The sequence below is a fragment of the Triturus cristatus genome, chromosome 10 (genome assembly GCF_964204655.1).
Source record: "Triturus cristatus chromosome 10, aTriCri1.1, whole genome shotgun sequence".
Lineage (NCBI taxonomy): Eukaryota > Metazoa > Chordata > Amphibia > Caudata > Salamandridae > Triturus > Triturus cristatus.
In genome coordinates this window covers 137,344,366-137,359,227 of record NC_140593.1, presented here as the reverse complement: position 1 = coordinate 137,359,227, position 14,862 = coordinate 137,344,366, and the positions used below count along the sequence as shown (strand labels likewise).

The 14,862-nt window shown below is 47.3% G+C and overlaps 1 protein-coding gene across 1 annotated transcript in view; it reads right to left on the bottom strand.

Annotated features, from left to right (window-relative positions):
- LOC146789040 (collagen alpha-6(VI) chain-like) overlaps positions 1–14,862 on the bottom strand; it is a 748,331-nt gene that overhangs the window by 118,256 nt on the left and 615,213 nt on the right. The window contains exons 30-32 of the mRNA XM_085631021.1: positions 13,647–13,709; positions 8,483–8,518; positions 8,355–8,391 (exon numbers count right to left, since the gene is read on the bottom strand). Coding sequence (XP_085487147.1) covers positions 8,355–8,391; positions 8,483–8,518; positions 13,647–13,709 — 136 coding nt within the window. The remainder of the gene's footprint in view (positions 1–8,354; positions 8,392–8,482; positions 8,519–13,646; positions 13,710–14,862) is intronic.

Here is a 14,862-nt window from a genome sequence, read left to right as displayed (position 1 = left end):
TTCGAAACAGTCATCTGTAATGGGACTGTAGATTCTGATGAAGGCATCAATGTGTGTACAACTTCCCTCTGAAACATACGGGATGCTACGGGTGGACATAGTGTGGGACATCCCCATGAGAGGATCAATGGGGAATTGCAGCCCCTCCGTGTGCAGCAGGGGGTGTTTGGCTCACCCCCTTCACTTGTGTGCCAGTTCAATGGATTTACAGCATCTGTGTTGTGAAGGGGGTGTCCAGTGTAGGTTCCACATGTTCAGCCTAATGACCTGTGAGTCTGTTCATATTGATGCATTTCCCTAGGTGTGAACCTGAGTAATAAAGGTGTTCCTCACCCTCCAAGGTGCCTCCTCTCTGTCAATGCAGGTCTCTTGCCACTTTGCATGCGGCATCTCTGGCATAGTTGTCAAAGATTGTGCATATGAGTCTATGTGTAGTTTAGTAACATGCATGCAGTTCTTCAGGGATTAGGATCTCTATTGTGCATGATGTCCATGGTTGTGTATGTATTTGGGCATGTTGGTCACCACACCTGCTGAGGGTGTGTATCCTGTGCGCAGCTCGGCCTTCAGTTTCCTGATCCTGTGTCAGTTATCTTTGGTGATTGTGCATCCATTGTCTCTGGGTGTGCCATGGGAAACCGGACATTCCTTTCTTTACATACGCCTGTTGCAGTTGTCCTTTCTGACATCCTTGTCTTTGTGTGCAACTTGTGGCGTAGTTTCCAGGACATGCCGCCTGCTGCTGCGGCCCCTGCAGCAAGGGCCCACAAAGTTTTCGGATTCAGCAACACACACACCTCAAAGATGCTCCTCCCTTCCTCCCTCCACCCATTCATTTGGCTGTCATCAGCTTGTCTGTGCCACTTTTGCGGCCACGCGGTGACAAAGGCTGGACCGTCAGTGCATGCAACGTGCACATTGCACGACCCTCATGTCCTTGCATGACCCACATCACACTACAGTCTGATGTTGCAGCCACCCTCCAAGCATTGTCCATCCGAAAATCTACCGCCTGCTCTCAGGCATACCCTAGGCGCACACACGACACCTTTGCATGATGAGTGTGCAACTCCAACTGCCTACACAGCGCTGCCCCGCCTTCCAGGCCCTGTCACACCAACCAGGTCATGTCCCTCCTACTTCCCACTGGCTCCGTACACCAGCAAGGCCATGGGAGTGGGACTCAAGCCTGCAGCATGTAGTATAGTGGCATCATCTGGCACATGGCCCAGGTATCATCTCTCAGCGTGTCAATCTTCAATGTGTTCAGGTCCCCCTCTCCGGCATCACATGCACACAGCACCTCATCATCAGCTCGTATGCCATTGACAGCCAGGTGCTCCTCACCCTCACCACAGACGCAGCCATTGCCAGTTCCAACATTCAAGAAGGCATGAGATCCATTGATGAATGGCTGAACATTAACCACCTGAGGCTGGACTTGTACAGCACTGAGGTAATCATCTGAGGATTGTCCCCTTACAGCTGGGTCAACTGCTTGTGTCCCACCCGCAAGAGCCCTGCACATGCACCCAGTGCCCACGCACACAAGAAGGTGTGCATCATGGATTCGTCACTCACATTTGCCATGCTAATCACCAGTATCTGTACCTCAGGGTGCAACACCCTCTGCATGATGCACATGATCCACAGATATATCCACTCCAAGGAAAGACAGACCATCCCCCAGGCCCACGACACCAGCCGTGTCAACTACTGCCCCGCCCTCTACGGAGCAAGTACATCCAAACTCCTGGGAAACTTGTCCACATCCAGGCTGCATGTGCACACCTCAGCTTCAACATCCCGCGCCCCAGCCTCATCACCGTCCACCAGAGATAGCTGCAATGAATCACTGTCTGCTGCAGGATGACCTTCAGACCCCTCACCCACACTCAGGAGGCAGGCCACAACCCCAGACCCCAAACCAACCTTGCCCATCTGTCATCCGAGACCCCGTTGTGCCAACTCCGTGCATCCAACCTTGCCCTGGCCACCATTCGTCACATCCACCGTACTCCAGCATGCAGGACATAGTTCTCCCACCTGGCAAGACATACCTGCTACTCCCTCCCCGGCAACATCCACATTAGCCATGACCTCTACGCCTTCATGATACTCTTCCCAATTGGTCTGTCCGCACAGTATTGCATGCCCCCCCTCAGCAGCTTGAGGCCATCACGCGTGAGTATTGTGCTCCATGTCTGTATTGTATGATACATTGTGACCCATGTGTGTCCTGTACCAGACTCAGATTCCAGGGTATGGATGGCTGGAGTTAGTTCAACACTCAGGCATAGTTTGACATTTCCCCACACGTAGGTTGTGTACTCATGCAAAATGAATGCAAAATCTAATTGAAGAAATTAAGATTTATTCTCGGTGGGGGGCCTGTTTAGTGTGGACAAATAGGTGCTATACAGTGTGCATGGAATCCAAAGTTCACAGGGGGAGATGGGATCCTTGTCATTTGGAGTCATCAGAGTCGAGACCACAGTGTTGGTCATCATTGGTCAGACTGTGACCAGCAAGTCCATGTGGCAGAGAATGTCATTGGATGAGGTGCTGCTGTTGCGCATGAGGGCCAGGTGCCAGGCCAGGTGACCTGGGAGATGTGGATGGTCCGCTGCCTCTCACGGTCTTTTCCGTGGACGACCCACCTTCCTCAGGGGACCCTCAGATGCAGGCCTTGACGATGTTTGTGACGCTCCGTCGGACAATTCCTCCTCCTCTTCCCTCCCTGTGGCTGGTGGTGGTCTTCGCCTGGGGGCACAGGGAGGGTTGGCCATGTTGTCGGCGATCCGACGGAGTGAACGGCTTATGTCCGTTTACACCGCCAGGAGCTCAGCCAGTCTTGCCTCCATCCGTCCTTGGTGTTGTTGTTGACTGGCGTGTTGCTCGGCCTGCTGGTTCTTAATCTCGTTGAGGGTCGCCACTACCTGACTGATGCCCCTGGTGTCACGCCGGTATGTGTCCAAGATGTGGCGTATGTGTGACATACCGGTTCCCTCAGCTGGCTGGTCGCGCCTCCGCCTGCCTCCACTCCCACCACCCCTGCCCACACGAGCCTGGCCTGCCGTTGTGGGCACATCGGGTCTACGGGACCCCTGAGGGATGGCTTTTGCAGGGTTTTCTGCCTCCTCCTGGATGGCCGGAGAACCTTGTCCCTCCAGGTCAGACTGGCTCAGTTGTTCTGTGCGGGCAGGGCTCCTGGGTGTCTCCTGGGATGTGGCAAGAATGGGGGTGGTGGTTGGCACAGATGTACCTGACGCAGGTGCTGCAGGGGCTTGGGCACCAGAGGGTCCAGGTTGGTTGGGGTCATCCACAGAGTGCTGAGAGTCGTCGCTGCCGGTGGGATCATCTTCCTGCCGAGCCTGGGTCTGTGATTGTTCCCCCCCAGTGTTGGGGGGAGATCCATGACGTTGCCCTGTGTGTGTGAGAGAGAGAGACAATGTTAATGCTGTTTCATGCGACATCCATGTTTCAGACATGTTCTAGTTGCCACAGTTCCTCCAGGTAGTTGTATGTGCCTAGCATTCACATCAATTTTCACTTGTGGATGGGTATGTTGCAGGGGACTGATTGAAATGTTATCCAGGGTCTTTGACATGTCGCATTTGGCCTTGGATGCTTTTTTGGCTGTGGCTTGATCTTGTTGTGTCACATGTCCATTGTGAGAGTGTGTGACTCCATTGGTTGCCCCGGGGGTGTGTGCTTGTGTAAGGGGTGAGTGATCATCCCTCAGCCCGACGCTGTTCAACATCCACTTGGCCCCCCTCACACAAGTGGCCCACCACCACAACCTCAAAAACATCTCCTACGCCGACGACACCCAGCTCATCCTCTCCCTCACCAAGGACCCTCACACCGCCAAGACAAACATCCACGAGGGTCTGAGGGCCATCGCCGACTGGATGCGGCCGGCCATCTGAAACAGAACTCGGACAAGACGGAGGTCCTCATCCTCAGACCCACACCCTCAGCCTGGGACGACTCCTGGTGGCCGATCGCTCTGGGGACATCACCGACACCCACCATACACGCACGCAACCTAGGAGCAATCCTCGCATCCTCCCTCTCCATGTCCAAGCAGGTCAACGGCGTCTCCTCCTCCTGCTACGACACCCTACGCAGGCTCCGCCGGATCTACTGGTGGATCCCGACCTAAACAAGTAGAACAGTGACTCAGGCCCTCGTCAGCAGCTGACTGGACTACGCCACTGCACTCTACGCAGGACTCCCATCCACACACCAACGGCGGCTACAACGCTTCGGAAACGCCTCGGCACAACTGATCGTCAAGGCCCCCCGCCACAGCCACATCACCCCCCTCCGGAGAGACCTGCACTGGCTCCACATCGACAAGAGGATCACCTGTAAGCTCCTCACCCACGCACACAAGGCACTCCACACCGCCGGACAAGCCTACCTGCACATCAGACTCAGCTTCTACACCTCCACCCGCCAGCTCCGCTCCGGCAGCCTCGCCCTCGCAGATGTCCCCCGCATCCAACGTACACCCGCCTGCAGCAGATCCTTCTCCTACCTCGCCGCCAAGACCTGGAAGACCCTCCCAACCCACCTACGACTGACCCAAGACCTACTTGCCTTCAGGAGACTCCTCAAGACCTGGCTCTTCGAGCAGTGGTGGAACCCCCCCCCCCCCCAGCGCCATGAGACCCTCACAGGTAAGTAGCGCGCCTTACAAGTACCCTAATCAATTGTTGATTGATTGACGGTGCCTGCTGTTGGGTGTGGTGTGATTTGGCAGTGAGTCTCCCAGGTGATGTATCTGTCCCACCATGGCGCATGCTGCCATGTCAGTGAGTGTGAGTTCCTGTCCTAGATTTCTGAGCTTGTTGTGTTTGTGTTCGAGTTTGCAGTTGTCACAGGAGGGCCTTGTGCTGCCTACAGCAGGGCCAAGTGTCAGCTACCTTGTCAGTACTTTGCCAGTCCCTGTGCATTGCGCATGGTGCATGGGTATGTACCTGGGCCATATGGGCTGAGGGCAATGGTGTCTGTTTCTGAGTTGTACAATATGTTTAGTGATCCCCACCCTCCCAGCATCCCGGACATCCTGTCTTGGGTTTGTGGTTTGTGCAGGCTGGGACATGGCATGGCCTTGCTTTGTGAATGGGGCATACTCATGTTAGTGGCATGAGCGTTGTTTAGAGTGTGGTTGTGTCAGGTGAGGGCTTTGGGGTAGGTGAGTGCATTTGTTGTAGTTGGGGTGTGGATGCCATTCCCCCCATGTTACGTAAGTTGTTTGTGTACTCACCAGGCTCTCGAACTCCTTCGACTCCGTGTACTCCCACCGGCGGAAGCAGGGCCATCACCTTCTCCTCCCAGGGATGGTAATGTACTGGTCTGCGGGGCAGCCCACCTCCTGTGATGTTACTCTGGGCGTAGTCCTCATGCATTTTGCGCTTTACTGCCCTCCGCAGATCGTACCACCTGACTTGGCATTCATTCCTGGTCCTTCTGATGGGCGCAACAGCATTCACCCGATTGACGATCCTCTGCCACAGGCTAGTTTTTTGGGATATGCTGGTCTGTCTGACCAATGTTCCAAAGAGCTGTGGCTCGACTCTGATGACTTCGTTGACAAGGATGTCCAGCTCCTCCCTTGTGAACTTTGGATTCTTGTCTGTGGGCATGGTGTGGGGTGTGGGTGTGGATGGTTGTGGGTGTGTGGGTGTGAATGTGTAGGTGTGTGTGTATGTGTAGAGGGGGGCTGTGTGAAGGAGGTTGTGTGGAGGTGTGTAAGTTAAGGTGTATGGGTGCCGTTGTTTGTGTGTGATGTCTGTCAGCAGTGGGTCTGTTGCAAAGGCTCATGGTTTGTGATTGTGGGCCCTTTTTATTGGTCCATTTGTGGGTGTGGCTGGGTTTGAACTTTTGGTGGGTGTGTTATAAGAGGTGGTTGTGAGTTTGGGCCTCTGTTTGCCTGTATGGATGTGTCAGGTCAGTCTTTTAGATGTTTTTTGTCCTGTAGACATGTTTTGTGGTGTTGTGCGAGTCGAATTGACCCTCCTTGGGCTGTTTTACAGTGTCCTGGTTCAGTACAAGACGTTTTCGCGTATGTAAGGTGCGTCCATAGCTATGTTGTTGTACAGTGATCACCTATGCAATGGTGTTGTACGATTCGTACATACGCGATGCTGGGGTACGGTGTTGGGGTACGGTGCGTCCAAGTACGGGGCTGGGGTGAGGGGTAAGGGGCGTACATACGCGGGTGCTGGGGTGGGGGGTACGGCGCTTACATACGCGTGTGCTGGGGTACAGCGCGTACATGCGCGGGTGCTGGGGTGGGGTGGTACGACGTGTACATACGCGGGTGCTGGGGCACGGCGCATACATACGCGGGTGCTGGGGTAGGGGGTACGAGGCGTACATACGCAGGTGATGGGGTGGGGGGTACGGCGCTTACATACGCGTGTGCTGGGGTACGGCGCGTACATGCGCGGGTGCTGGGGTGGGGGGGTACGGCGCGTACATACGCGGGTGCTGGGGTACGGCGCATACATACGTGGGTGCTGGGGTGGGGGGTATGGGACGTACATACGCAGGTGATGGGGTGGGGGGTACGGCGCTTACATACGTGTGTGCTGGGGTACGGCGCGTACATGCGCGGGTGCTGGGGTGGGGGGGTACGGCGCGTACATACGCGGTGCTGGGGTACGGCGCATACATACGTGGGTGCTGGGGTGGGGGGTATGGGGCGTACATACGCGGGTGCTGGGGTGGGGGTACGGCGCTTACATACGCGTGTGCTGGGTACGGCGAGTACATGCGCGGGTGCTGGGGTGGGGGGGTACGGTGCGAACATACGCGGGTGCTGGGGTACGGCACGTACATGCGCGGGTGCTGGGGTGGGGGGGTACGGTGCGTACATACGCGGGTGCTGGGGTACATCGCGTACATACGGGGGTGCTGGGCTGGGGGGTACGGCGCAGACATGTGCGGGTGGGGTGGGGGGGCCGAACGACTCGTACCCCGGGCCCAAGTGTACCCGGGGTAGGGGTCGTACAAAGTTCGCTCCGTACGGGACGTTTTCCATACGCTTGTGTATTCGGGACGCCGGTACGGATCGGATTTGTGCACTCGGACTTCAGTTTTGCGACTCGTACGTAAAACTGTCTGGGGACGTCTCGTAGACTTTTCCCAATGCAATTCGTATGTATTTTTACTGTACGAATCATACTTCGCCGTTTGTACGGGACTTGTATGACTCGTATGTAAAAAAATACGGATACAAGTCGTACGGTAATTTTTTTTACCGGATCGGAATCGGCACCTAAATGTTAAGTCCCTGCTTTCCTTATTTCATATGGGAGAGGGCTGAGGTAACAGTGGGTGTCCCTGTGTGGTGCTAGACATATTCCAGGTCTGAGCTGGAGTCCCTCAACTACTGTTTTCATCCTTTTTAGCTGCAGTAGATTTAAAAGTGCAATGTGTGACTAGTAATGCCTGTTTTGTTGGGTGGTTGTCTGTCCTCACCTACGCTGCTGCTTAACCCTCCTTTAACCCCTCCTACCTAAACTCCACCTATTTGGTAGTAAGTACGTCCCCTTTTTCAACCACCCCCCCACTGGCACCTCCCGCATTCACTCCTAAGTAGTAAGCTTACATGTGTGAGGATCGCTCCATAGAAAAGGTAGGAGAGGTGGAGGAGGAAATCTCCACTCGTAGGTTTGTGAATTGCATTTTGTAGTATGTTTAGTAGAACTGCTGTAGTACTACTAAATGTACTACAGGATGCAGTTTGTGAATAGGTCCCTGTGTTTTCTGCACATGTGTAGATCTGCCAGTGAACTCTGAACCTTTAAGCTACAGCATTGGAAGTGTAGGGATGCATTAGTGCTCTTATTTCCTCTTTTTTCCTGAGGTTTCAAAACATAGCATAGGTAGCCAATTGGAAAGGCTAAACTCCCCGTCTAAGCTACCCATGCTTTCAGAAAAACCTAGGCCGCCACTGATGTATAAGATATAAAGAAAACACGGGGAGATTCTCTAATACAGCTGACATTTCACTCTGCGTCACCATATCATGCCCCATGCCCAATTGGCTACCCCAGGTTAATCAGATGTGGGATCACTCACTGATTATATCATCCGCTTTTGTGTATGGCCTGCTACGCTACACCACGACCAACAACTTCACTCAAACACCTCTCCACCAACAGGACGTCTCCACGATTGCTTAATTCTTTAAAGTATTTGGGAATTTATTTGATAAAACAAATCAGATGATGACTGCAGTAGAGGTGACTACCTCCATTACCGTACTGGGTTATGCCCTACCTACATTTTAGCAACAGACGTAAATATATGCATATTCAGAAGAAGGTACTTACTGCATTTACTTCGAATAAACTCGATGAGATCACATGGCTGTGGAAAATAAAGAATTAAAAGAAAATAAGCGAGTCAGTCCCCTGTGGCAGCTGTTGAGGGTAACTTGAGTCTTGCCATAGATACTTACCGATAGCTGTGTCTGGCCCTTTGCTCCTTTTGCCCCCTAGACGAACAAAATTACAGATCATTAGATCATTAAGTGGATCTAGGTCAAAGCTCTCACTTGTATTTGACAGAAAAGGAATATAGCATTAAAGACAGTGGCTCTGAAAGCTATATGTATTGTATTGAATGAACATCTTGCAAACATCCCTGTATGCTTTACTTAGTGCTCCATGTCATTCTGTTCTACCTCGAGCTTCTAGACTAACATAAAACGATCTTAACTACATACAAAATCAAGTATGCATTGCACTCATAGATCACGTCCTGAAATATATCTGAAATAATTCATCGCAACGCTGGCCAATTGCATAACTACGCTTCCAGGAGCATATGTTTTCCAGCCAGGGCTCTAATACCTAAACTCATCAAGCGGCAATGTTCACTCCTCGATTGAAAAGCCTCATTGCAGATTCCAAGGACCTCAACAACTAGGGTTCCATCTCAAACCTATAATGCAGCAAGAAAATGCTGGTGCTGGAGAGAGAAGTAAATAAATCACCCCAAAACATGCAGCACATCTCTCCATACTGAGCGAGTAGCAGTCAGACTCCAGATCAGCGATGTGAAGTGAGAGAGCACTTGTAAACATATAGGAGGACCTTCCTATCCTTCTACATGAACACAATCCAGCAGCACTTGACAATGCCTCATCTTTCCCCGCCTATTCCCAGCTATGAATGGAGGAACAATGGCGTACTGAGCTCATCCGGCAATGAAACCTATAAACCACCAGTAGTAAATGTAGGCCTCATTTAGACCCACTACAGTATTTAGGAAATAGATCTTACACCTGAACATTCTATGGTACTTCTGTTACACTCCAGTCAACAAGTAGAACTGGCCTTAGTACCAGTCAGTACTCACCCAGTCTATTGCAACAGTTCTACGTGGCTCAAAAACCCACTAAAAAGCTACAAAGAGCTAACAATTAGGTGGCCAGAATGTGCTTTAAGAAGAAGAAACAATGAACGAGTCAAATGACTCAAATGTATCTCCACTAGCTTCCAGTGAATTGTATGGCAAGAATGAAGTTTATGTATCATGCACAAAGCCTTCTGGGACAAGGGTTGTAGAAACAAATCAGCTATCACTGGTCTTCCCAATGGCCAAACCAAGATAAAATGTATGGGAATCAGAGGCAAGTCCTCTGATTCTTATACACAGCATGGTCCATTACCATGGAGCACCCTTCCCTAGACAAAAGGATGAGGTGTATTTGGTTTCTGTTTTGGATTTGTTTACATGTTCACAAATCCTTAGGTTCCAGGCTTTCTAAACCCTATGGGGCAGATTTACGAGGACTGGCGCATCCCTGCATATCAGCAGGGATGTGCCTGGGAAGATGCATCACGCAAGTTTACCCTTGTGCCACCACAGGAGCATCGTGGCGCAAGGATAAACAGATGTGTGACGCATCTGATCGTGTAAGGGCGGCACATTGCTGGAGTCGTGTCGCAAGCGCGACACAACTCCAGCAATGCTCAGGGGCTGCCCATCACGCCTTACGCCTGCTTCAAGCAGGCGCAGGGTTTTGACGCAGCGGCATCGGAAAAGTGACTCAGTAAAATCTTGTAGATTTCACTGTGTCACTTTTCTGAGGCTTTTTCCGACGGAACGCCCACGCTGCATACATTTAACCTGACGCAGGTTTAATGTGGCGCAGGGCTTTACAACGTGACGCATCTCCCTAGATGCGTCACGTTGTAAATAAGGCGCAACATGGCGCATGGTTTATGCCACCACTGCGTCATAGAAGGGACGCAACGGCGACGTAAATGTGTCGCAAGGGGCTTGTAAATCTGCCCCATTGTGTACACGAGGACAGGTGCATTACCTCCTTTATACAGTTGTTTTTAGTTTTGTACACTAGCAAAATGTTGAAATCTGTCCTTTTGGTATGCGTATTAATTAAAAATGATAAACCTCTGCACTATGTGGGATCAAACAATATATAATACAGTAGTTCTTCCTCTAATAATTGGCATTTCACCACGTCACTGTCATCAGCAGAATGAGACCTCATGTACTAACCACAGACAAATGGCATTACCTGTTATTAGAACTTTAGAATGATGTGAGCTACTATAGCCCTAAAGGTATCAAAACAGGCTCAAAGTGCTGCAGCCCAGCCCAGCGCCACAAATAGGCATTCACAGGTACTGCGACATAGTTCCATTAAATCATGGCACCGGGAAAATAAAGTAAAACCACAGAGCAACCAAAGTTAAGTTTATTAAAGTAATATATATATCACAATGGTGGACAGCATGGTGTGAGTAAACTTTCTCGAAAGCTAACCCTTAGTGTCAGTGTCTTTTTCTGAGAAAAAAGGGGATATTTCATTTGGTGTTTACACACATGCACACTCACATAAATAAAATGTAAATAATTGAAAATATTATAAATAACATTAATTTGAAAGTAAAATGAATTTTTATTAAATAATTAAACATAATTTAAATTAATTCAGTTCCTAACTTTCAACATTTATTATCCATGAAATAGGAATAAAAATTACATTGAAAAAAGTCAGTGAGGATAAGATTTTCAAAAATAACATTTAAAAATATTTATAAATGATAACATTAATATGCTATAGAATAAATTTGATTTTGTTAATGTGCTGTTACATTTTATTTTGTTAGCTCTAGGATAATAATAAATATATATATATTTTTTAAACTTTATTAATTTTCCCTATACTTTACCATGAGGAGATCTCCACCTATGTGTGCTAAGTTACTAGTAGTAACTTCACACTCATAAATCAATTTGTATGAGACTCCAACCTATGATGTGAGGGGAGTGGGACATATAAGTCAACATCTATGGGAAAATTTACACTCAGAACTTGGTGAATAGAAAAAAAGAGTTACACCTAGGCGTAGTAATACATATACCCATGATTAAATAAATATGCACATTTATGTTACCATTGTGAATAAGCTCCATAGTTTGATTTCTTATCACACACTTGTGGTGGCAGAGTGTATCTTGGTTTGCCATCTTGACTCATTTCTGCTTCTCAAAGATTTATCCTCACACTACATGGATTAAGTAAAATGCTTTGTAGAGCGCAAACCACTGTTGCAAAGGAAACAGTTATTTAACACAATAGTATGTAGGGACTGTATAGAAGCTTAGAACATATATCTGATATATGAGGCGGTTTGCACAAAAAAGACTCTTATGTAAACCTGAACTTGAATGTAGTGCACTGATGAGCCTTGTATATAAGTTCCTGACCTGGGACAATAAGCCAGCACTTCAAAAATCCCTTTGTTTCAATAAATATTAATTATTTGCATAAATAATTGGGGGGGGGGGGAATGTTACTGATAAAAAGAGGGTGTAATTGCAAAAATCTGTCATATGGTGGGTTTATGTATTCATGTTAGTGAGGCATAGAGGTTGTTTATATGTAATATGTAATAAAAAAATCCTGTCACTGCGTATTTTATAATCACAGTAAGGTCAACAAAGATGTATTAACGATTAATGTGATGCCATCAGGGACAAATGGCACATGGAATTACTCATTTCATAGAACATGCTAAATATTATTTATATTAGTAATTGGCTGAAAAATCTAAATGGCAAGATCTGGCTCATTATATGAAGTCATCTGCATCAAACGTTGGATTCTCCTTCCTTTTATGTCATCGGGGACAAATGTTATATGATGTCACATCCCACAGTCATCAAACCTGTGACGTAGAATACATATCTGAAAAATCTCCTCAAAATTATTTTTTGAGAAGGACTGTGAACCTGCAACCTTAGATCCAAATAAGAAGCGATTACGTCTCCACCTCCCTGCCTCTGACCCTAGTTCACCACCTCACCTTGCACCCCTTAACAGAATGTCCTTCTAAGTAGCTTGAGTGCACATTGTACATTTTTTAAAGGAAGCCGAAAGTCAACACTATCCTTCGAAAACCTGAGTGATCAAACTTTCTGTGGCTCAGCTCTTCGGTGGTATTAGTAAGCTTGCAAATATTTGGAGACATTCAGAGTCCCTGTATGTTTCATTCACATTCTCAATGGGATGTTAGGACTAGTCAGTCATAAACAGATTTATATTGTAGTAATAACTAGGAGGCTTAAAATACCTAAGTCTGGATCAGAAAGTGTTGCTAAAGAGGCCACCAAAAACATCCTCAATATATATTCTGTTGGTGGAGAGGTGATGTGACTTCCATGCTGCCCACCCAACAGCAACTGAAAGGTGATGGATGGAATTGTTGAATCAATCAGAACTGCTGGTAATTATTATGAGCATGTTCCATTCCATCATTTTTAGATTGTTTGTGCTAATGTTGGCAGATACTAATCATACACTTAGCCATGCACTCATACAGGATTGCCCAAAGATAAACTGCTAGGGCAATTCATCTCTAAATTGTGACACAAGCCAATCTAGGCATTTTTTGGTACTTAGAAGTTGCATGGGTCCATAAAGGAAAGTGAGCCTGGGACCCAATTCAGCAACAGGGCTTTGACGGGGATGCATGTGAGGGGCACGGGATGGGGAGGATTAGAAAATGGATGGGGGAGATGAGTGAGAAGGGAGAAGAAGTGAAGAATTGTGAGTCATGGGCAAGAAATGGTAGTAGTGTTGGGCTGAGAAGCAGTTCAGGAAACATGACTTCTGAAAGTACACCACATTCACAGTTGAATGCCATTAATAAATGTATGGGAGGGCACTAACACTCTCTATTGTACTATACCCTCCTTATTGGCCGTCACCTTCAGGTCAAGGTCAAAAGTCTGTTGCGAGACAAAATATAACTATTGGCCTGATTACAATGGTGGGGAGACTGCCACGACAGCCTGCCAGTGGTGGTCTCCCTGCCATTTTCATCAACTTCACTGCCCGCCATATTTGGCGGTTGGAAAGACCGACTGCCACAGATCTGACGGGCTCAAGGAGATTTCCGACCACCATCACACTGCGCGCCAGAGTAATATAGCGGACAGGAAACATGTCTTAGACGGCGGGGAGACTGCCCCCACGCCATCGTTATCAGGCCTTTATTTTTTTTATGCACAGTAATTTGACAACTCCCTGTCCAGTGCCTTTTTCTTTGATTCATATTGCAGAGCATGTATAGGTGTCACCGTACCATTCTTCCGGGAGGTCCACGTGCCCCTGGCAATCCAGCATCCCCAGGAATACTGCCAATACTCTGCAAACAATAATGAAAATAATGAGTTAATTTTTCTTTTCGAGTTTGTATCTGAAGTATTTATTGAAGTATTCTTTTTAAATGAGTTTTTGTCTACTGCAGACCAATTATTATTCATCCCACATATTAAAATATTGTTATATGTTTCCTGTCGTATGTACTGTTCAATAGGACTGATCAGTAATGGTAGATAGATTCCTACAATAGGTTATTCTCGATTTAAAATGGCCGACATACTTACTTTGTTGACTTATAGACACTCGGTATGAAAACGTCAATACATCACAATTTTGTTACTGGTTAATAATGTCCAATAGACTTCTTCAATGGGCTATTTCCGATAAAAAATGGCTGACATACTAACTTTGCTGACTCATATATATACCGTATGAATACGTTAATACATTGCAGTTTCAGTTTCAAAAGCTTTATTCGACAGCATATCATAAAAGCAAATACATCCTAACCATTTCATAAATACTAAAGTAAAATACAATGTTTAAAAGTACATTAAATCATGGTGCTGGCGAATAACTTTAAATAAAATAACATCAATAGATGAAATCATTTTAAAAGATCAAATATTAGATATAAGATTAATTAGACATTTCTTGGTATCAAGCATTCACAGACCAGATTCAAGGCATTGCATTATATTTGCCTGGTATCTGCGAGTTAGAATTTTGTTACATTTTGCTTGACATATACACTATATAACATGATTGGTTAGTAATGACAAATAGCTTTCTACTAGGGGCTATTTCCAATTAGAATTGTCAGACATATTTTGTTGACCCATAGATATTTAGTATGAACACATCAGTTCATTGAATAATACTTGTCAAATGGTATCAGCTTTTCAGCATTTATTCTGAGAAACTGAGAAAGTTTTATTTAATTGATGCCATTTTAAAATTACCAATAGGTTCACATCTTGCACCAATGGGTGTGTATAGAAATCTTATATGAAATGGACTGACCGTACCATACTACTCTATGGTTGAGTACACAATCTCTAAGAATGGCAAATTCTACATTTGTGTTAAGGCATTGACAAGTGTATAATCATTATGAAATGGTGCTTATATGCTACACTGTAAGGTAACTGTGTTATATGCTGTCCTAAACTAAAACAGGTAGGGAAATTAAGAAA